We start from the raw sequence: 24,904 nt of genomic DNA, 5'->3' as shown, positions 1-24,904 counted from the left end.
CAAGATAGTTGTAGACCAATTTTCTTAAGAGAAGGCCTATTGACGGCACCTTCTTTATTTATCTTGAAGTGTGTCACTTTTGCCCGTAACAATATAACTGAATTTGTCACAAATGCGGATATACATGGTAGAGATACCGTCATGGGAAACACAAAACGGCTCACTTTAGATGCTCCCCACTATTTAATACAACAAACTGTTATAATAACTTGCCGGCATCTATTAGGAAAATCGAGTCAGATAAACTTTTTAAAATTGAGGTGAAGAAACTTCTCTTACAGAAATGTTACTACAGTCTTGAGGAATTCTTGCACGACACTTTTTCATGACATTTTGAGAGTATTTGCTAGAGCTTCTCCGATTTTTTATATAATACTTCTATGTTGTGAAAGTTTGTGGACGTGAACCATATTTATTGTTTTTGTATTGTTCAACTTCTGTAGTTTTATTTTTGTTTTTTAATTATGACTTAGCACATGTACTCAATGTACCAAAGTGTCAATTAAATAAATAAATAAATAAATTGTACGTTGATCAGATTTGGAGACCTTATATCTACTGGTAAGTGATTGAATAATTTTCCACCATTATAAAAAATGGAATCCTTGATTAATGTTGAGTTAGGTATAGGAAGTATTATATTAAATATGCTATTACAAGTAGCATAAGGAGAAGAGACAAAGTCAAACTCTGTTTTATGTTTGTGCACCAAACATACAGTTTCTAGAATGAACAGTGCAACGAAGGTTAAAATCTTATTGGCCGCAAAATAATTTCTGCATGATTCCCTAGGTTTGACTTTACAGAGACATCTTACTGCCCTTTTCTGTAATATCAGCACATATGTCACCATATTTGAAATAACGCAATCGAGAAACATGAAGAATCAATAGCTGTTGTGCTTGATATACCGTGTGTGACATGAAGGTTTGCTGGCCAAACTTCGGTGCTATGACTTGTCGGATAATTTTTGTGTATGGCTCTTCAGCTTCCTGGAAGAACTTGTGGTCGTCGATGGATAACTCTCGAATAATTTCACCATCAACGCTGGTGTTCCTCAGGGATCCATATTGTCTTCAATCCTCTTTTTATTGTATATCAACGACTTATTGGAAAAAACCACGAATCCAGTATATTACATTGCTGATGACAGCACACTTGTCTCGTCATTACATTTGGATTCTAGGACATCAATATTACTGGAGTTTTTTCCCAACACCAAATCGTTATTTTTAACAGCTCGACACGTATTTCGATCACCAAGTGATCATCTTCAAAGAGGAAGATTAAATCTTCCTCTTTGTTCCACTTCAGTTTTAATCTTCCTCTTTGAAGATGATCACTTGATGATCGAGGTGTTAAAAATAACGATTTGGTGTTGGGAAATACTCCAGTAATATTCATTACTACACCAAATGTTCCAATCAGTGCATCATAAGTTCTAGAACATCGGCTGCAGATGGACATCTTCACCGGCAACAGGAGGTTAAATAAGTTAATGAGGATCTGGAAGTAATTTAGAATTGGGATGAAAGTGACTAGGTTCAATCCAATGCCAAAAAAACCCAGGCATCGGTTTTCTCCAAAAAAATAAATGTCTCTGAACCGGATATAATAATGTCAGGTCAGACAATTCAGCTTTCTGCTTCGATAAGTTTGTTGGTGATTAAAATTTACAACCCATGTCGCTGGAATTGCAAAGGCTGCTTCTCAAACGCTTGGTACACTGTTCCGAATCAGAAAGCTGTACACACATCAGCAACTTTTGATGCTTATAAAGCTCAGCTAGACTTCTTTGGAGTATTGTTCTCATGTATGAGGCCCGGCCCCCAAACATACTCTGAAGCTGCTGGATTCCATCCAGAAAAGAGCCATCCGCCTGATTGGAGACGCGAACATCACTTGCAACCTTGATAGTCTGGAACATCGAAGAAAAGTTGGAGATTTGTTTCACTTTCATACTTTCACGGAAAGTGTTCAAGTGACTTGGCACATCATCGTTTTGAGGTTCAACTCAGTACACCTCTAACTTAACTGTTTGAGAACTCTTTCATTTGAAGAACGGCGTATTTGTGGAATAAACTTCCTAAGAACGTTTTTCCAAAGGGATTTGATATCCAGCGATTCACATCTAATGTGAATCACTACTTTCCTGTATTGCTTGTGTTTCCACGGCATGGATTTTTGTAATTTTTTCCAAGGCCTTCGAACCCGAAGGATAGTGACACTGAAAATGTCTCTTAAATAGAGGTTGTTTCATTTGCGAAAACTAAGTTTTGCCCCTTTTCTATATCTTCAGAATTAGTCGTTGATTCTAAACATCTTGAATCAATAATAGCTTATTTATGTATTCTATCAAACTTTTGAATCACTCGAGAGCCGAATATCTAGTTTTTTTGAGTAAACAAATAAATATCTCGAGACGGTTCATTTTTGGTATAGGATGTATTACATAAACTCACTTTAGAATTATGTCAGGTATTAAAAAATGTGAAAATATACAGGGTGTTACATTTGAATTAAGTAACTTCCACCGTTATTTTCATTCGAAAAAGCATATTGAAAAAACCACTTTTGCAAATTTTTAAGATATGAATTCTATTATTTCCCAAAATACGGACGGTCACCGCGTTTTATATCCTGTATACTGCTTGCATTCCCTTATGGACCCTTGAAAATATATGAGTTGGCCTCAAATGCTTCTTACTGTAAAGCATTTTCTTTGGAAATATTATTTGAAGCTTTTTATTATGGTGGCACCAACTTTTGTCATTTCCTGTGATTGTTCAATTTTGTACATTTATTTCATTCTCTCGCATCTGATATAATGGTTACTCTTACATATTATTTCAGGCAACGTTTGGAACTCATGCGAGAAATGTACCACAACGAAGCTGAAATGTCTCCCACATCGCCAGACTATAACGTCGAATCTTTAACTGGGGGCGATCCCTTCTACGACAGATTTCCTTGGTTCAGAATGGTAGGTAGAGGGTTCGTCTACCTAAGCAATCTCTTGTACCCAATCACGCTCATCCACAAAGTCGCAATCGTTAGCGAAAAAGGCGATGTTAGAGGTTACCTCAAGGTTGCAGTTCAGGCAGTAATGGACGAAGATAACTCTGACCAAGTGGGGGTACGTCAGAGCGCAAGGATAGCCTTCGAGTCAACCCCAAAGAGTAAGTTCCATGTAGGTTACAGAGGGTGGTTTATAATATTCGTTGTTTTTGCAGCTATAATGGATCGTAACATTCGCAATATGGAAGAAAGAATAGTTGAAGGTCAAAATAATATCGATCCGATTAAGTTGGATGAACTCATCGAATGTGATGCTGATTCTGGGAGGGGAGATAGCTCTATATCGTCTGATTTGAAAGAGGAGGAAATACCAGACCATCTGAGTATTGGAAAGGAGTTTACGTTTAGAGTAACCGTGTTACAGGCAGTAGGAATTTCGACGGAGTACGCAGACATTTTCTGTCAGTTCAAGTAAGGACTAAGCTAGGTTATGTTTTATGAGACATTCTAATTTTTTTTTTAATTTCAGCTTCCTTCACAGACACGATGAAGCTTTCTCAACGGAACCTGTGAAAAATACCGGAAAGGGAACTCCTCTTGGTTTTTATCATGTCCAGAATGTAAGTAAAAATCCAACTCCATTATATTAAGATGTTCCAAAAGTTCTGTTCGTTTCAATCTCATATGTTTTTGTAGCTCCATATCTCAATAAATATTTATTCTACTGTGTCTTGGTTACTGTTCTATGGAGAATTTTGTACTATAGATATTGATGCTGTTGATTTTTTTTCCCAATTTTAATTTTTTGCATCTTTTTTGCTCATTACTGTAAAATGTTGTTAAGCGATGTTCAGCCAATTTTTTCTCTACAAATCGGAATTGAACCAGAACGCTGCCGAAAGAGCAAGAAAAATTAACCAGGCATTTAGCAATAATACTGTTAATGAACGTATTGTTTGACGTTGGTTTGCGAAATTTCGTTCCGGAGATTTTAGTCTGGTGGAAGAACTGGGTGTCCGCTCCCATATAATTTTTGATGGTTTAAAACGTATTGGAAAGGTCAAAAAGCTCGCCTGTTCACCTCCTTCACAAATCATCTTCCGAAAATTAAACAAATTGAGCGTCGAAGTTCTGCCTCATCCACCATACTCCCCAGATCTCTCGCCAGTCGACTACCATTTTTTCGAACACTTCGATGATTTCCTGACCGATATAACCTTCGCCAATCAGGACTAAGTGAAAACGGCCTTCGTCGACTCCATCAAATCCCGAGCACACAATTTTTATGCTGACGGAATTGATCGAATTGCGTTACATTGGCAAAAATGCACTTATTCAAAGTCACTGAGATATTACATTTCAAAGTAGACTCATGAAAACGGACAACACTTTTGAAACAACTATAATGAACTTTGTATAAATAGAAGTCCTACATGCCATCATTCTGAATGAATACATAGAGCGTCATATGTCTTTTGGGGACAAGAAACTTCAAATATATTCAAATAGTGGCTAGTTTTCTTTATTGTGCTTCATAAGATCAAGTTTGAAAGACTGAATGGTTGAATTTTGCTTTGATATGAACAAAACAATTATTATTTTGTGTCAAATCTTTATGAAATTGAGACTAGATATTTTATACAGTGCATTTCTTTAATGTCCTCCCCCTTTTATTTTTTGAATGGGTCAACTCAAAAAATTGAAATTTGGGTAATGAAATTAATGCATGAATACTTTATTTTGAAGTGAAATTGACAGTTGAAACTTTCAAGATGGCGACTGGGCGCCATCTGGGAAAAACATTAAATGGAAAGGGGGATCTTGTGACACATCTTTTTGAAGCTCCTGATAAAGGCTTCACAACCCTAGAATATAATGTTAATATCTTCAACTACTACAAAATGGTGGAACTTTTAGTAATTGCCTGAATACCATGACATTCAACTAGATAATATGAGGTAAAAAGCTTGAGGTCAGTTCAGAAGATGCTCGAAATAGTTGCCTTGAACTTCTTGACATATGAGCAGCCTATCCGATATTTCACGCCGAACATTTTCGAACACAGTAACTTCAATATCTCTACAAATATTTATTATCCTCTGCCATATATCCAATATTGAAGCTCTAAATAACCCCATAAAAAAGTCGAAAGGTGTCAAATCTGGCGAGCGGGCTGGCCATTCTGTAGGACTTCGACGGCCAATCCAACGACCGAGAAAAGTAGTATCCAAATAGTTTCTTACTTGTCTGGAGTAATGTGGTGGTGCTACATCTTGTTGTCAATTTCACTTCAACCAATGACCACTCCCCACACCGTGGGATAAGTGATTATTGGGTTGGAGAATTATGTGCCCTGAGCAAGCGCAGTGAGCCAAGAATGACAGCCTTCTGCATCTGTGCGGCTAAGATTTCTGCCTTAGTGCGGCAAGCCGGTATGATTTTAAGATTCGAGTCCACCAAGGACTCCAATAATCAGAACAACCATCTTGACAGAGTGATATGGATAGAGTCTGCGGAGTTCGAAGAGAAAATCTCGATATTTTATTCGTTTTTCCTCCTCTCTTCTGACGATATTCGTTCCGCCAGAAGCTGAAAACTCCACGACAAATATCGTTTTGGTCTGGTGGTCGAGAAGGACTACATCAGGCTTATTAGTTTGCATGAGCCTGGGGATGGGGAACAAATAGTTTCAATAAATTTGGCACTTCTCGTTTCTCACATCGGATTCAATATCCTCCGGAGCGTAGGGCAACACCGGTATCTCGTCAATACCGTAAGAGTGCCGTAGATGGTAATATAGCACTCTTAGGGCCGAGTTATGTCGATGGATATAGGCCGAGACCGCATATGCTGGACATGCTAATAGCAAGTGCATTAGGGTCTCGGGCGCCTCGCGGCAGGTCCTGCACCTTGTGTCAGGAACCTCTATATCCATCACGCGACTGCAGTAGACTAAGGTGTTGAAGACACCATCCTGGCAAGCCATGATGAACCCCTCAGTTTCCGTCTTCAGCCCACTCGACCTGAGAAAAGCGAACGTCAGGCGCTTTGATAAGCCAAGGTCTTGTGTCTCCGCAGAAGTAAGGTGATCTCTGCGGCTTTTATCTGAGCTTTTTGCTGAACGGGTTCCAACTCGATGACAGAGTTGTGGTCACCTCGTTCAGAATCGAAAACTATACCGAGTTCATCAGCTGCTCGGGCAGCTGCCCTAAAGAGAAATGCACTAATTTCCGCTCTCTCATGGTCGCGGACCATGCAGAGAAGGGGAACTCCTGACGACTTTACAGGCTGTATCCAGTACTATTCTGTCATATAGACACTCCAAACTCAAAAATCCACCGCCTCCCTGTTGTCGGGGAAGTACAACCGTGGAACGAACGATTTGGGATGCAAACTCCTATGAGACGCATCATTTTTCGGGTCTTTACGTCGAGTTGGATACAGCTCCTCCCGAGTCCACTTCACTACTCCAAACGAGTAGAGTAAGATTGGAACGGCAAGCATATTTGTTGCAGCAACTTTGTTCCTCCCCGACAGTTCCGATGACCAGATCTGTCGAAGTTTGTGCTGATACTTGTCGCGGAGAGAGTTTTTTACTGCTGTTACCTCTTGTGGCGTTGTTCCACCCCGAGGTAAGTATACGTCTCTCCGGCATCCAGATGGTGTAGGATGCCTCCATCTACAAGCTGCACATCCTCTCCGTAGTCCCCGCATCGTCCTCTTTTGAGATTGACCATTGCACATTTGTCTGTCCCGAATTTCATATCGATAGCATGAGTGTACTCTTCCACCACCCTCAAGGACTGATGGAGATCCTTCTCTCCAGAGGCATAAAGTTTAAGATCATCCATATAAAACAGATGGTTGACCTTGTGCCTCCGGTTTCCGTTATTATTATTATTATTAATTAAAATTATTATTAACAAAACTCATGTAACTCATGGAGATGGTAAATGTGATGAATTGGTCGATACTTGATGGAAATCCATAACACATTCAAGTAATACTTTATTGTGAGATTTTCACTGGCCAGTTTACATAACCGCAAACAAATATGACACGTGTTTTGCTATACAGTAGCTTTCTGGGTAGGTAGGTTTAGTAACCTTCTGAGTTGAAATAATGAAGACGATCATTATAATTATTATTCTTGTTCTAATTTCAGATCACGGTATCCACTACAAAATCCTTTGTCGACTACATCAAAAGTCAGCCGATAGTATTCGAAGTATTTGGCCACTATCAGCAGCATCCTCTGCATAAGGATGCGAAACTGGAAGGAAGCATTCGCCAGCCACCTAGAAGGATGTTGCCTCCATCCATACCGATCTCGCAACCGGTGAGATCGAGCAAGTTTGGGGCCCTGCCTTCTCCTTGCACTGCTCACATCCACGCCAAAGCTGACGTTTTGGTTTGGTTCGAGATTTGTGAGCTGGCACCCAATGGGGAGTATGTTCCGTCGGTGGTGGAGCATAGTGACGACTTTCCCTGCAGAGGACTCTTCTTATTACATCAGGTATTTTTTATAAGATTTTCGAACTTAAAATGAGTGTTTCACAAATGACCAAACGAATAAATAGCTTTGAATTATCTAAAAGAACAATTCGTTTAGGATAGTCTCAACTCACCCATACTGTAGGTTAATGGACTGATACCTGGTTACCTCGTTCACGGGCAGATGGGGCTATGACAAATATGTTGTTTGTCATTCGCTTTAGCCTAGTTCGAGGAATGATACTCTGAAGGAATCCGATTTTTAATTATGGAAAATCATCATTTCATGTTGTAAGTTGCAAGTGTGTTGCAATAATTGAAAATTGATTCCATCCATCATTCCATCCATAGAATTGAAAGTTTTATACAGTTGTATCGCTAACAGCATATGCAGGAATAACTTCAGTGAAGAATCCTGCAGTGACACCTGTCGGATATAATACAACGCTCTTCGTGGTATTAGCCAGGGGAGTAGTTGTTTTCTGATAGGTGTCAGTCCTACAGTGTAGATATATTGAAGGAAATGAAACGACTATAATAACTTCTTGATAAGTGCGGTCTCCAACTTATGGACATGATGTCCCCTATAAAATTATTAAATTATGTATAGAAGAAATGATAGATCCGATTGTATATACTGTGAACAATTCTCTGAAATACGGAATTTTTCCTGTCTCACTCAAGCTAGCATTAGTCAAACCCATATTGAAAAAGGGGGATCCCTCTAAACTAGAAAATTTTAGACAAATTAGTCTACTGTCTTCATTCTCAAAAATTTTTGAAGCTGTAATATGCAAACGGATGATGGATTTCTTCAGGCAGTGTAATCTTATCAGTAAGTGGCAACATGGATATCAGAAAGGGAAATCAACACATACAGCAATTTTTCAGTTCATTCAAAATATATTGTTACAACTTGAGAACAATAATTTGACATTGGGATTATTTGTAGACCTGTCGAAAGCTTTTGACTGTTTGAAACACACAGTTCTTATACAAAAGCTGGAATTATATGGCATACATGGCCTTGCGATGAAATAGCTTAAATCTTATATATCAAGTAGAAAATATGAATACGTTTATTTAGAAAATAAATGGTAGTAATTAATAAGGAGGAGGGAATCAAAGCTGAATCAGACATAAAATCAATTGATACTGGGGTACCACAAGGTAGTATAATTGGCCCATTGATGTTGGAGGAGATTTGTGGGGAAAATTGCAAAATGACAGATTTTGCAGATGACACAAACTTGCTGGTCAATGCAGTAGATTATCCCGGTCTGATATCCATAGCCTCTGTAAGGCAGAAGAGTGGTTCAGGAGAAACACACTTATATTGAATGACAATAAGACCAAAACTGTAATGTTCATACAGGATTTGACCTACCTCAAGAAATAGTGGTGCTGTAACTGTAAAATTTTTCAGAAAAAATTAATATCTCGAAAACTTACAAATTTGGGTATAGCCTTTGTTTGTTATACAACGTGGTCCTAAAATGTGCTGAGAAATTCAAAAATGTAATAAAATATAGGGTGTTCCATTTGAAATAAGGAAGTTGCCCTCAACTTCCCGTATAATGGAAAGAGACCGAAAGTTAAAAATATTTTAGTTGAGAAGGCAATTTTGTAAAACTCACTACCATAAAATTTCAAGTTTTTATTTTGAATCGTTCTCTATATATTCCTAACGAACGCTTGTCGTGAAAGACCCTGTATACATATAGACACACCTGTGTCTATAAAAGCTTAAAACTGTGAAGTGAAAATCTCACAATGAAGTGTTTCTTGGATAGTAGTCGAAGAAAAACTGAAAACTACTGAGCTTTTCCTAAAACTTTAATGAAAACTAATATAAAAATTATAATTTAATACTCAAAAATCAACCTCAGTAATTAATGATCTATCACTATCTATAATGATCTATCTGAATTAAAAACACTGACTGAATAAAATATTGAGATAGGAAACTCCACCCTTGTTCTTTGATGTGAGGATCGCTATTTAACTTGATAGATAATACTGTGTTGACTTTTTATAACATATTGATAGATAACCTATCTAATTTCGTTCGTCTTGTCTAACCTTCCTCTCTGTGTTTCATCACTTTGTTGAAAGTGACTATGTTAGGGATTTTTGCTAAATTGTTTTTTTTTTCTCAAATGTATATAAGTATTTCTAGGAATTAATAAATATTTCTAAAAATATACCCCTTTTAATTAAAACAAAGACCACATTTCTTTCAAGAGATAGATGTTTGACTGAGTACTACTAATTGAATTGGAATATGGTCCAAATTCAAAATATGATATTTCTTCAAAACTGGTATGAATGAAGAAGGATTTACTTTAAAAAGATAATAAATAATATCGTCCCAAACCTTCTGTCTATGAGTATACAATTTTTCAGGGTATACAACGTCGTATCCGTATGACTATTGTACACGATCTCGCTGCTGAAATTAGATGGCGAGACGTTCGGGAATTAGTTGTGGGTAGAATAAGGAATACTCCCGAATCCGAAGAAGATGAGGACAATGACAACTCTGTTTTGTCTCTTGGACTGTTCCCGGGAGAATATCTCGAAATACCCGGAGACGACAGGGTTATGTTTAGGTTCGAAGCAGCTTGGGATAGTTCTCTTCACAATTCCCCGTTGCTGAACAGGGTCACTTCGCAGGGTGAACAGATATTCATGACGATATCCGCCTATCTTGAGGTAAGTGCTAACCACTATTTCTGAAACTAAACCCTATATATTGCTGATTAACATTAATAATAAGGTTTCAACTGAAAAAATTCTTTACTTACCAAACTATTGGCACACAAAAAATGATAAATAATGATATTAGTTATGCCCAATTGTTATTTCAATGAAAAAACATCTACAGTAAAATTTCTGTGACTGGAAAATAAACGCTAAAGATCAGTTTGTTTTTATGTAGGAGCAGAAAAAATCTTCACTCAATTTGTAATATATGTTCAGAGTTGAAGTGTAAACAAAAATAAAGAATATTTATGTTGTGGTTTATTATAAATTTATTGATATGAACATGAAGTTATTAGGTAAAGGGCAAGTTTTTGAAACCAACATGATATCCATCCATGAATCACTGTTGACACATGACATTTGACAGTGGACTACTGAATATTTTGAAATCTAATAATAACAATAATTATAACATACGAAATATATACATTCTGCTGATTCCGTAACATAAATTAGAAATCAAAATAAGTTTGATTACTGTATCGAGAAAAGATACATACATATGAAAAAATAATTATTTCAAAATAAAATCTTCAAACACGCAGGACATTGAATTATATCTGAGAGACATTTATGCAAGAAACCTCACGGAGGTTAGTCTTACAGATGTTTCTTGTTGATAGTCTTGCAGATGTTTCTTGTTGATAGTCTTGCAGATGTTTTTTGTTGATAGTCTTGCAGATGTTTCTTGTTGATAGTCGTGCAGATGTTTCTTGTTGATAGTCGTGCAGATGTCTCTTGTTGATAGTCTTGCAGACGTTTCTTGTTGATTGTCTGGCAGTTCTAATTCAATTTCTAGCGTCGTATCAGCCGGGGAAGTAGTTGTTTTCCGCCATGCATTTACGAGAATCTACGTTGTAGGTATTTTGGGAGAGATGAATGTTTCGAAATTCCATTTTGAAATATTCAATTTCTCATATGTTTCCTCGATACAGTAATCTAACTCAATTTGATTTCTGTCAAGAGGATTGATACATGGGAATGTTCATCCTCGCTTGGTGCTTTGTTCGTGAGATGGAGATGTTGAACTTTAGGCATAATAGTGGAGGGAGAACGTTCCCGCTATGTTTGTGGTTGGGTAGGTTTGTCAGGAGTAGGAGAAGCACGTGGGCTTGCCTCCTCGACCCTCTCAGTGTCCACCGTGACGATGTCGGAACAAGAGGTACATCCGTCAATTGCGCAACGTGTTGTAATCAAGTTTCTCGCCGCAGAAGGCGTAAAACCGGCTGAAATCTTGAAAAGATTGACTGCCCAGTTCGGGGAAGAGATACTGTCGCGAGCCAGAGTGTTTGCATGGCATAAACAGTTCGTGGAGGGTCGTGATCGTGTTGAAAATGAGAGCCATGACCGCAGACCTCCCACCAGCATTACAAAGAACAACATCAGCAGTGTTCGACGGCTTATTGATGATTACAGACATCTTACCACTTCTGAAATTGCAATTGAGGTCGGGATAAGTTATGGGAGCACTTACTCCATATCCACAGAGGAGCTAGGGTACCTTAAGGTGTGCGCCAGGTGAGTTCCACGCCTTCTCACAGCTGACCAGAAATTGCATCGTCTTCAGGTGTGTGGGCGTCTTCTTACACGATTTCAGGAACAAGGAGACCAATGTCTCACTCACATTATCACCTGTGATGAAACATGGGTGCACCACTACACCCCAGAGTCTAAACAAGCGAGTATGGAGTGGAGAAAACAAGGAGAACCTGGACCAGTGAAAGCCAAGTCACGTTTGTCGGCTGGCAAGGTTTTGGCAACCGTTTTTTTTTGGCCAGCGTGAATTGCTGTATCTCGATTTTTTTCCCGAGCGCAGGAAAATTGATGCGGCCAACTACTGCGACGTTTCGAGTCCGACTTGCATATCGCCGCAAAAGACGAGACCTATCGATCAGGGAAGCGGTTCTTCTCCATGACAATGCTTGCCCCCATACAGCAGCCTTGACTAGGAAAAAACTGGAGCATCTGGGGTGGGAAACATTGAAACACCCTCCTTGCAGTCCAGACCTGTCATTCTGTGACTTTTATGTGTTTGGCTCAAGGAAGCTTTGGGAGGCTGCTGAGGTTGAAGGCTGTGTGCAATTGGCTGCAGACACGACCTGCATCTTTCTACGTGGTAGGAATTAGAAAGCTGCCTATCCGCTAGGAAAAATGTGTTTCCAAATCAGATTATGTAGAAAAATAAACTATATTCTGTTTTGCGTAGAGCCGGGTTGAAATTAATCGGGTCCCAAGCACACCGCTCTTTGAGTCGGATGAGGTGACGAAACAGAAAAAGCTGACAGTAGTATCAAGGATAAGAAAGGCAAGTTAGTAAATACATTTGCAACAAATGAAGAAAATGAATTAGCGGTAATGCTTTCAACATGTAAGTACGTGTGAAATTGCAAGAAAGTTGGATATAAGTCATACTTTCGTGAAGAGAATGTTGATCAAAAATAAAGTTCATCCATACCAAATTGAATTACATAAATAACTCCATGAAACGGATTATGATAAGAGAGTTTAGTATTGCGAAAATTTATTGAATTCGATTAGCAAAGAACTGAATATTTTGAAGTATATTTTGTTTTCTGACGGGTATATATTCAAAAGTAATGTCATGGTAAATAGACATATTATTATGCACTACTACTCAACAGAGAATACCCCATTGGATGAGAAAAGTCGATAAGCAAAACAGATGGTCTATAAATATTTGGAAGTCATAATTGGGGATCAGGTCATAGGACTATGTTTCTCTTGACGGGCCTCTTAATAGAGCAATTTATAGAGTTCCTCCAAAATGATTCATCAAATTTGTTGGAGGATGTACCAATTGACAAAAGGCATAGGTTATATTACCAACATGATGGTTCGCCCTCCGACGACTAAAATCGGGTAAGGATATTTTTGAACAGATGGGGTAGGAATGAATGGATTGGAAGAAACGTACCCATTCACTGGCCAGCATGATCCGCTAGACCTTACGCCCCTAGATTTATATCTATGGAAATATTTTAAAGGTGAAATATATCGAGAGAAATCAACGACACCAGAAGAAATTAAGAGTAGAACCAGAGAAGTTTTCCGCTCTATTACAAGAATAACTTTAATTGAAGTTCGAAGGGAAATTGTCGGAAAGTATCGAATGCGGCGAATGCCCTGTTGGGATATTCTGTGATCTCAGTAGGGCATTTGACTGCGTCGACCACAAGATCCTGTTAAAAAAAATGTATTCATACGGCATTAGGGGTAATGCCTTCAATTGGATTGAGTCCTTGACTAAAAACAGAAGACAGTTTGTCTCATTTACCGATCACCAGCGTATATTCAAATCTGAAACTCAAACTCTGGAAATTGGGGTCCCTCAAGGTTCTGTTTTGGCACTTTTATTATTTGTATTATATTGTAATGATATGAATACTGCAGTCGCTGAGTATACATGCATTATGTATGCGGATGATACGTCATTATTAGTGTCTGATAAATGCGACATTTCTTTGAAGGAGGAGTGTAACCGGTCACTAAATAATTTAGTTTTATGGTGCAATTCCAATTCTCTGTTTTTTAACTCTGAGAAAACCTTTTCTATTCGATTTCACCATCGGCAAAAAACTTGTTCTGACATCAAAATAAATGCCAACAACAGGATACTTTCTAATGTCACTGAATGTAAATTTCTAGGGCTTACATTAGACCACTGTCTGAACTTTAAAGAACATTGTAGCTAACTTACCTCCAAATTATCATATACCACATATTTAATGAGAAACCTCAAAATGATTTTAACCAGTGATCAAATACTGAATTATTACCATGGTCATGTAGAATCGCGAATTAGATATGGCATTTGTCTCTGGGGTGGTTCTTCATCAGCACAAAGTGTTTTGTCGCACAAAAAAAAATTCTCCCAATCTTGGCAGGAGTTGAACCTCAAACATCATGTAGAGACCTTTTCAAGCAATACAAAATATTAACTCTTTCTTCTGAGAAAAGAAGGTAACAACAAGTTACCTTCTTTTCTCAGAGAAATTGACAGAATCCATGTTTTTAAATTCAATTTGAAAATGTTTTTATTGAATTATAGTTTTTATACCGTGCAAGAATTTTTTAATGTGACTGTATGATCTTCTTGATTGTATTCATTCATATAACTGACTATTCCAATACATGTTCATGTCTTATGGAAAATAAATATTATTATTATTATTATTAGTGTTGCATAGCTTAAAATGGAATATTGTTCGAACATCTACTGTAAATTTGTGCCTTTTAATTTTTTTTTCATTTCGTTACTTGTTTAGTCCATCACTCATAGATAGATAGATAGATAGATATAATTCATTTATCCTTTGTGCTACATTACATAGATGGGATACGTCAAATAACATCTTGATTGGATACCTATATATCGTATAATATATATATATATATATATATATATATATATATATATATATATATATATATATATATATATATATATATATATATATATATATATATATAGATATATAAATAGAGATTTTATCGAGTGTGCATGATATAAATCTAAAATGAAAAATTCGTGGATACAACACTCCAAACAAGGGGCAAATCGCGGACACGTGTTTCTGGCTATTGGCCTCATCAGCGCGGTGCAGCCAAGTGTGAAGATGGGAAACACTTGTTTGCCAAAAGCAGGTTGGCTCCTGTTGTTGACTACATGCGTTTGTGTTGTTTCCTGCTTTCGGAAAACAAGTGTTGCCCATCTTCACACTTGGCTGCAGCTGATGAGGCCAATAGCCAGAAACACGTGTCCGCGGTTTGCCCCCCTGTTTGGAGTGTTGTATCCACGAATTTTTCATTTTTGATATATATATATATATATATATATATATATATATATATATATATATATATATATATATATATATATAAATATATATATATATATATATATATATATATATATATATATATATATATATATATATATATATATATATATATTACACCGTTTGGCAATTTATTATAAATACTCGTTCCAACAAACACAGGAGACTTTTCATATTTTGTATAGAGGTGTTTTCGATTTGTGAGCATATAGTGTTTTCTAGTACTATATTTATGTACTTCCGATCGTAGGTTGAAGTGCCTTTTATTTTCATGGATATATGTCATGAGTTTTAAAATAAATATGCTTGCCACAATTAATATTTTATTCTCTTGAAATATTCCTCTACACGACATTCTTTAATCAAGGTTAAAAATTAATCGTAGCAGTGTCTTCTGTTTTACGAATATTTTGTCAATTTCAGTGGCTAATTCCCAGACAGCAATTTTGCAACATACTATGGAGTGAAATTTTGCGTTATGAACTGTTAGTAGATATTTGGTATCTAGTTTACTTTTCAGTGATTTTATTAGGTAATATGATTGATTCAGTTCCTTAGATGTAAACTCTATGTGTTCTCTCCATGTGAAAAGGGAATCAATCATTGTTCCAAAAAACTTTGTTCGAGTTGTTGATCTCAGCGATTCGTTGAGAAAATTGAAGGTGAAGTTATTTAGACTCCGAGGAGAATATGCAAATTCAATACAAACAGTCTTATTGACATCAACAATCAATCTGTTTTCAAAACACCACTCACTGAATTCTTGCAGTACAGTGTTGACTTGGGTATTCATTTCATCCGGTGTTTTGCTCGATGATAGACGTATCGTCTGCATAAAGGTATACATTACCATAACTTATGTTATCAGGAAGATCATTCACATACAGTGAAAATATCAGTGGACCAAGAATACTACTCTGTGGTGTTCCTGTTGTAACAGAATACTCGTCAGATAATGTATTATTCTGTTTCACTTTAAAAAATCGATTAGTTAAGAAGGACACGACGAGCCTATTAATATTGCCTCTGATACCAATGTTGAAGAGTTTTTTTGAAATTATTTTAAAACTCAGTGTATCGAAAGCTCTACTTAAGTCGAAAAAAAGTCCCACAACGACTTTGTTCTCATTGATTGAATCATGTATTTGTTGAACCAATTTGAGTGTTGCTGTTTCCGTTGAATGATTTTTTCGAAAGTCATGTTGGCACTTGGTCATCAAGTCGAATCTTTTCAGGTAGTCATTTATTCTGCGTGATATAATCTTTTCAAAGATTTTTTAGAAGACGCTGATAATCGATATGGGGCGATAATTCTCTATGTTAGTGCAATCGCCACTTTTCAATATCGGAATCAATTGTGCGATTTTAAGAAGATCTCAGGATAGCCTCCAAAAGAAATACATAAGTTTATTAGGTACGCAATTGGTTCACATATAATATCAGTACATTCTTTGACAAGTTGGATAGAAACCTCATCATATCCGGTACTTTTTTAATAGGCCTCTTCATCACAAATTTTTTTTGTGCGCATGCTTCAGTATCAGCCATCTTTTTCGTACTGTTTTTTGTAAACAACCATGTTAAAAAACCCGCAACTCATGTTTTAAAAATTATAATATAAATTGAAGTTTATTAATTGTAAAAAAAGTAAAAGAAAAATAAATTAGTAAGTAAAAACAATCAGAAAAAAAATTTTATACTCCATTATAATTATATTATCTGTACGAAAAGGAACAACAAAACGGTGTTCTTATGAAGTGTGTAACAGTGATACACGATACTATTTTATAAATTTTCCAAAGCATTGTCTTGAATATCGCAAAAAAAATAATCAAATCATCAAGCAAATTACATATTAAAGCATGTGCTAAATGTACAAAATGTGAATTATGGGTGAAAAAATGTGGCAGGAGTGACCGAGGCTTTAAATCAATTGATGATGTTACCAAGGATACTTATATTTGCTCACTACATTTCATTGGAGAAAGTGATCCAGCTGAACAAAACTCTGATCCTTTAAGCTTAAGCTATCAGGAATTTCAACATATGTACATTATTCCTTATTGCATTTTTGACTGTAAATTTCATATACCTATATTATGTTGTATTAAACTTATTCAATTCAGTATTTACATATTTGTCAATTAATAATGTCATATCTATAGCTTGTGTAATATCTAATGGCTTGATTTATTTATTAGTTCCATAAGTAATACTCTTGTCAACTGAAATATATTTTCAATTACATCAAATAAATTGACATTAATAATGAGAATAAAACTGTATATACTATTTTTTCATATGTTTTTAGATAGTAAACAAATGCTGAGATGATAACATCTTAATCAGCTCCCTTTTTTTCCTTTTTGCAGACGCCCATGACGTTTTAACCACCTTTTTAATTGTTCACAATTATGAGCCTCAACTGAATTATCAACAAGTAAAGCACCATCAATGTTTTTTTTCCAATAATTTATTTGTTTGTAAATTTAAACAGTACGAATGTTTTGAATTACCGCCATTTCAATATGACAGTTATGCTTGCGCTCGTCTTATGATGAAAAGGCCTATTAGGTAGCGATTCCACAATATCTTTTACGTCTACTCCTGTGGCTGGTAAGAAAAACATTGTTGTGTTGACATTTGGCATTGTAGTTCCCAACCTTAAATGGCCTCCTCTGAAATGGAGTTTAATTTTTTTATCTATAATATTCGAGAAATATTCTCTGAATGTTTCTGCGACTTTTAGTTCATCAGTAATTAAATTATTATCATGATTTATAGAAATACTTTCGGTTTCATTAATTTTAGAGGGCTGTTTGAGAATATTCCAAAGCCTTTTACTTTTGTTGGTGGATTCATTGACTTTTTTCATAAAATGATTGATTGTTTCTTGACTTATTTCATTTTCAACAGCTTTCTTATGTATTTTATATGCATTGTTACAAATTTCAGAGTTCTCTCGTTTCCTCAAACGATTCAAGTACTTGAGGTCATCAATTTTGCGCCTCAATGATAAAAGATTAAATTTTTCATTGATCTGCTTTTGGCATTTAAATATTGAAATTTTGGGGAAGGCTGTCTCAAAGCACCAGTGAAAATTTTCCCAAAAAAACTACCAAATGCTTCGTTATATTGGCAAAGTTGACAGATGCAAATTTATTGAGGAATTCCATATTACCCTCAAGAAGTTTTCGAAATTCACGTTTTTCGTTAAATTTGATAGTATTTGTAGATACATTGTTTACGTCTTTTGTCTAGGTAACAGTTTGTGAATAATGATCTAATATACCTAGATCAAAATTATCAACAAGCAAACTAGTGCTACAAGTGTTTGTCAAATTATAACCTATACTACTAACAGTTTCATGCTTGCCTAAATTTCCGATTCTTGTGTGTACTATTATGGGATCGTCCTATGTCTGGAATGTTCCATTTGAAAAAACTGAAAAAACTTCCCTAGTTATCCTAGTTATCCCTAGTTTTGTTCACCTCTCTTTAGAAAAAGCTCCATTCGGTGAACTTATGAAGACGAAATGAAAATACACTATCCTCAAGGATATTGGGTTGATATGTTTGGTATGTCACACATTTATTGGACACCCTGTATATTAGTAATAATTATTGAAACAAATTTATTGGACACCCTGTATATTAGCAATACTTATTGAAACATTGCTTTCTTTATTTGAGCCCGTGAATGAATAAATAAATCAAGTTTTTCAGTATTATCTTCAAAGAGTAACAAACTTTTTCTTCTAGCTGGAAAACTGTGGTCGACCTGCCATCATTACAAAGGATCTGAGTATGGTCATATACGGAAGAGACGCTCGTACAGGTCCTAGATCTCTGAAACACCTCTTTTCTGGAAATTACCGAAATGCTGAAGCTAACCGCTTATCCGGAGTCTACGAATTGCTGTTACGACGAGCCAGCGAAGCAGGTAGTCCAGGTAGATTCCCTTTAGTCTCCTTTCCCCCGCCTAAAATCTCTCTTCTGTACAAATCCTACAAATTTCCGAAATCGCTTATCCTCTCACTATTCGTGAATGTGCAAGTTAAGTATCATTCTTCACCTTTGTTTGTGAATGTTGCATGGACTGATTTGAATTTATTTGTATTTGAATATAGCTTGAGCAATCTCTGCGCCTTTATTCGTAGTGGATAAAATGGTAGTTTCAAAAGGATGTTTTGTAATCAAATCTTGTTGCCAGTATTCAATAATGACTGTACTGGTTGAAATCAAAACCCAAAGATTATATCACATAGATGGGTTTTCGTTAGGGAAGACGTCCACGCTCACAAATATAATATTGTTCAAAAGTTTAGTCCGTTTTTTTGAGATAACTTTAAACTAATATCTCACTGAATACTTATTCAATTTAATCGAAATAAGCGCAGTTTGAATCAGTGCACTTTTGCAAACGTTGCACAAGTCGATTACTTCCGTTAGCATAAAAATTATGTGCTCGGGATTCGAGGAAGTTGACGAAGGCCGTTTTTGCCTGGTCCTGATTGGCGAAGGTTCTACCGGTGAGTAAGTTATCAAAGTGCTTAAAAAGATAGTAGTCAGTTGGCTAATGGTCTGGGGAGTATGGTGGGTGAGGCATATCTTCGACGCTCAATTCGATTAATTTTCGGACGGTGATTTGTGAAACGTGCGGACGGGTGTCGTCGTGCAACAGAAGCGAAACTCTTTTATTGACCAGTCCGGCTGCTGCTGATGCAATTTCCAGTACATTTCATCAATTTCCTCACTACAGTACTCTGCTGTGATGGTTTTGCCGCTGGCCACAATACATTAACCATGGTTTTTTTTTGGTGAATTTTCGCGCTTGGTTGGCTCTTCGGTGTCCAACCACTGTCCTAAATATCTCCTGTTGTCGTTAACGATCCACTTTTCATCACACGTGACGATCAAATCCAAAGAAGGATCGTTTTGGTTGCGCAAAAACAAAGAAGACCAGACCTTGATACGTGACAATTTCTGTCGATCGTTCAAATCGTGGGGCATCCACTTTTTGATCTTCTTAACTTCTCCAATACGCTTTAAACCATCAAAACCCGTATGGGAACTGATGCCCAGTTCGTTCGCCACCCCACGCAACGTTTGTGATGTGTCAGTCTCCACCAGCATCCTCAAATGCTTGCAAGAAACTGTATTCGAAGTAATCTGTTTAAAATCTGTTTTTTTTCTTATTAGTCAGTGGGCTCTGCTTGAAGACTGGCAGTAAACAATTCTAAAGAAATGAACTTCAAACGTCCAAGCCAGTCTCGATATACCTACACAGTAGGTTGAATGGACTGACGCCTTTTTTTTCAATTCATTAATTTAAATTAGATATTTGTTTTGAATATTTGAATCTGTCATCTACAACTGATGGAAGAATTTATTACAAAACATCCTTTATCATATTGGCACATGAAATAAATGAAAAGGCTTTTATTCAAATTGATTTAGTAATAGAAACATCGTTAAAGTTGTTTTTCATGTATCTTTATATGAAAATTTTTAGTGCTGCTGTATCTGAACATCCCAGGACGCCACTGCTTATTTTTGTCTCTTGAGTCCAGAAAAACCTTCCAAAATCGGTCATGTGACATGTAAATATTGATATTAAACGAAAGTAATGTTTCGTTAAGAAAATCAGAGTTTTTTATTCTGTGAAGGAATATATTTCATTGTTTGTTTTTTATTATTATTATTTATCTGAAAAAGGGGTTGGTTGGGTAACAGGATCAAGTTTTTCTTTAAAAAAACAATTGTATTCTTGCTGACGTATCGAATTTAATTGAATTCTTCTTCAGGGCTCTGTAACAATGAATTTTCATAAATATACCTTCCACAAAACTTATACGATTATTATCGTTTTAATTTCACAAGAAATAATGAGTTCTCAATTAAATTACTCACCGGAAAGTAGTTTTTTCGTGTTGATGATAATACTATTTTACAAATCATCAGGCATATGAGATACGTATGCTATGCTGTCACAAATGCTATGTTGGTCAAACCAGACGGTTGCGATGAACATGAAAAAGAATACGGACACATTTTTTATTTTGATCATCCAAGTACTCTAGATGTTCAACCATAGTTATCAAAAATAATTTTGAGTGCAGTGATACATATCCTCAAATGCGATCGTGTTAACACTAGAAGAGATGTCGATGTCGCTTTAATACCGTGTATTTCAATTTGATACGTAAAATACCTGAATAATTTACACTTTTTTCATTCCTTTTCTTTCTGCCATTGATTGAAAAACAGACACCACCTCATAAGAATCACAGATAAATCCATTCGTTTGTTTCATGTCGTTTTGTGTTGGTGTTGTCTCGAAAATTTGTTGTTGCAATGTGTTTTTTATTTTTATTTTTCGAATACATATCTAATATGTCTAATGATTTTTAAAACAGTATTATCATCAGAACGAAAAAACTACTTTTCGGTGAGTAATTTAATTGAGAACACATTATTTCTTGTGAAATTAAAACGATAATAGATGATAAGTTTTGTGGAAGGTGTATTTATGAAAATTCATTGTTACAGAGCCCCGAAGAAGAATTTAATTAATTTCGAAACGTCGGCAAGAAAACAATTGTTTTTTTAAGAAAAAATTGATCCTGTTACCCAACCAAACCCTTTTTCAGAAAAAATATTGGATCGCTAACCTAGTTAACTGATTATTATTAATAATGCTGAAGTTTCATTTAATAGTAGTACATATAGTATAAATTGTTATTAGTGTTATTGAAACTATGCGTTTTATTTACTGCTGTGAAAAGCTTTCTCAACATTTGATAACTACTACTGAACAATTTCTTTCTGTGTATTTGTGTGTTTCAAATTATTCGCGAAAAAACATGAAAGCTCTGTATTTCAAAGATGACTAGCAAAACATCGAGTGTGCTACATTTTTGGAAAGGTAATTTTAAGCTTCATTGAAATACGCAGGAATATATAGGGTGTCTCATTGAAAAAAATTGTTTTCAATAACTATTGATATCTTATTTGAAAAAATTAGTTTTTTACACCATTAATTCTATGTAAAAAAGTGCTTTGAAAATGTTTTCATAGAAATAATTATATACGGTTTTCACCATTGTCATAAAATTTGACCCGCAGACAAAGCCATCAGTTTTCATCTATCTAGTTTGAAAACAGGAGTTTCCCTTTGAAAGTTTCCAATTTGTCCCAATCTGTACATCCGTTCGTCTTTGACATTATCACGACGTTTCGGTAAGATCCCACTTGCTCTGCTTGAAGTTCAGTTCAGTTTCGAATTCAGCTACCAAGCATAGCACATGAATATGGCAAGTGGGATCTTGCCGAAACGTCGTGATAATGTCGAAGACGAACGGATGTACATGAGGCTTCAGGGAATATATGTATTGTTACTTCAGTATTACTCCAGATCATAACAAGACTTTTCAATCAATTGCAATTTCTCTTTGTAGTATAGCATAAATAATCAAGAATCAAAGAGCTAATAGAGAACAAAGCGTCTGTTGTTGCATCGTCTTTGAAAATGTTAGCCGCAGTGGTAGACGAAACGACAGGTATGAAAACCTTAATACTACTGCAAACAATCCTAGAAAAAACTTTGAAGTGAAAAATATTTTGGGAGAGAAAGAAATCACCACTTTCGTGTTATATTTAATATTTTGTTCATTTAAATAGAGTTTGATTCTGAGTTTTTTATATTTCTGCAATGTATTGCATTGATGGAATTTTTGAATCATGTGAATTCAGTTTATATGTATTAAGTAATGATTTTTTGATTTTCAATAATTCTCCGATAATTTATTCACAACATGGCTGCTCAATGAAAGTAATCATGTTCATCTTTCATAAATAATATTTATTCAGTCTTGTGGATACTCGATACAGACTGTGAAAGTCATAGTGATAAACCTAAAAATTGAGAATAACACATAAACATTGAAATATTCACTTTTTCTGGCTCATCAGTGTTGCAAAATCATCTGTACTGTACAGGCAGAGGTACAAAGATTTTTTTTTAATTTTCATAATGATTAAACGGTAGGTTGCGGAAAAGAGATGACAAGCTATTAAAATGTTTAGTGTCTATGTTTGAATGAGCCTTTTCATTTTATTGAGTGTATCTTTCAATCTAAGGCCCATTCCGAATAAACATTTCCAAATTTTAGGTGTCCAAAGACGTCAGAGAAGAGTACTGGATACTAGTTCAACATACGTTCGAGGAGAAGAAAATTTGCACGGTTGGAGACCGAGAGGAGATTCGCTTATATTTGATCATCAGTGGGAATTAGAAAAACTGACTCGCCTTGAGGAAGTGGAAAGAGTCAGGCATACTTTGCTGTTGAGAGAAAGGCTCGGGCTAGACAGGGCGTTGAACTACAACAAATACCGTCTGGAATATACAAAGAACGAGAAAGACGTTTGTAACATGGTTGCCAAGAACAATAATATTAACGCTATAGGTAAGTAAATAAGTTTATTTGAATAGACAAGTACAATAGGTTAAAATTTAGAAACCAGTAGTATAACTGCTTTAAAGTTTTTGCAAAGAAAATTAAATAACTCAAGTTTGTTACAACAAAAAATTATACTTTTGAATGCAAACAGGTGTGTATGAAAATTTATGTGAAGTAACCGTTGCTTGTTACTTTTGTCAAATTTTTGAAATACTATCTAGTTTTGCTCAACACGTTTTTGCGGTAGTTTAATATTCCTCTTATTAATATTAATATTCTCTGGTGATCGAAACACGTGTCGAGGTATGTCAAAGTGAAGTGTTCCTTGTTAGATATAAACACAGGTCAGGATTAGAGTTAGGAATTAGTCTACTTCATCTACTGAAGGCACCAACTTGTTTGGTGTTGAGAAGGATGTTGCAGTTCTGGTATTTGAAAACAGTGCTTGTTTTGGATCATGGATAGTGTTACACATTTTCATCAAGTAACTGGTCAGGATATTATTAAAATACAATAAAATTTGAGAGAATGTTCCGTACTTAACAGATGTATTTATGAAATTTACAATGACATACCTGAAAACTTCACTATTTTAAAAATGTTGAGTTGAAAATATCATTTTTATTTAAACTATTCAACTCTGTCACAATTCAATAAGTAAGAATTTCTAACGATGATGGCGCTACTTGAACAGCTGATCAGAATAACTGAAAGTTGAATATAGGTTATGTTAATTTTTCCGGTGTTTTTCATGTTTTCAGTTGTTTAATTGTGAATTTGTGAGGGTAATGTTGTTTAGTGTGTTTATTATAGAGATGATAAACTGATAATGGATAAAATAAATTACTTTCTCTCACGGAAAGCACAAGAAACCACACATCATATATGAAAACAGCTGACAAGACTTTGTTTTTGTTTTACCATTTGGCTTAGTTTCAATATGTCCCTTAGATGACGTATTTGAACTCTGAACTTCCCAATAGTGAAGGTTTCAAATAATCTGCAGGTCAAAACTTTAACGTCTTTTGGTGACCGTTGTTGATTATTTTCTATGCTTTGAGATGTGCTAGCACATGAACTATTATAGAAAAATTGTTCAATGTCTAAACAGGAATAAATCCCAATAACAAGACATATTAATATCATTAGCAAGCATGTTACAGTTTTATATCTGTCTATATATATACACATATACATATACACATAGATATATACATACATACACATATACATGAATATAATACTATTTTATCAAATAGAAACACCTGATAAGAGTAAACAAAAAACAAAATAAAGAAAACATTT

General features: G+C 35.5%; 1 protein-coding gene across 7 annotated transcripts in view; it reads left to right on the top strand.

Moving 5' to 3' along the window:
* unc-104 (kinesin family member unc-104) overlaps window positions 1–24,904 on the top strand; it is a 111,499-nt gene that overhangs the window by 80,877 nt on the left and 5,718 nt on the right. For 5 of the 7 annotated variants that reach the window (XM_074175868.1, XM_074175867.1, XM_074175864.1 and 2 more), the window contains 7 exons: window positions 2,854–3,179; window positions 3,234–3,489; window positions 3,548–3,638; window positions 7,184–7,534; window positions 9,919–10,227; window positions 18,900–19,089; window positions 23,312–23,605. In XM_074175868.1, the coding sequence (XP_074031969.1) occupies window positions 2,854–3,179; window positions 3,234–3,489; window positions 3,548–3,638; window positions 7,184–7,534; window positions 9,919–10,227; window positions 18,900–19,089; window positions 23,312–23,605 (1,817 nt within the window). The remainder of the gene's footprint in view (window positions 1–2,853; window positions 3,180–3,233; window positions 3,490–3,547; window positions 3,639–7,183; window positions 7,535–9,918; window positions 10,228–18,899; window positions 19,090–23,311; window positions 23,606–24,904) is intronic. The other 2 variants (XM_074175869.1, XM_074175866.1) reach the window with 1 other exon arrangement.

This window comes from Leptinotarsa decemlineata, unplaced genomic scaffold (genome assembly GCF_025532065.1).
Source record: "Leptinotarsa decemlineata unplaced genomic scaffold, Ldec_3_MD MMD2_tig00001393_RagTag_RagTag, whole genome shotgun sequence".
Taxonomy (NCBI): Eukaryota; Metazoa; Arthropoda; class Insecta; order Coleoptera; family Chrysomelidae; genus Leptinotarsa; species Leptinotarsa decemlineata.
The sequence above is the reverse complement of the archived record's forward strand: the minus strand, read 5'-3'. Positions and strand labels throughout refer to the sequence as shown.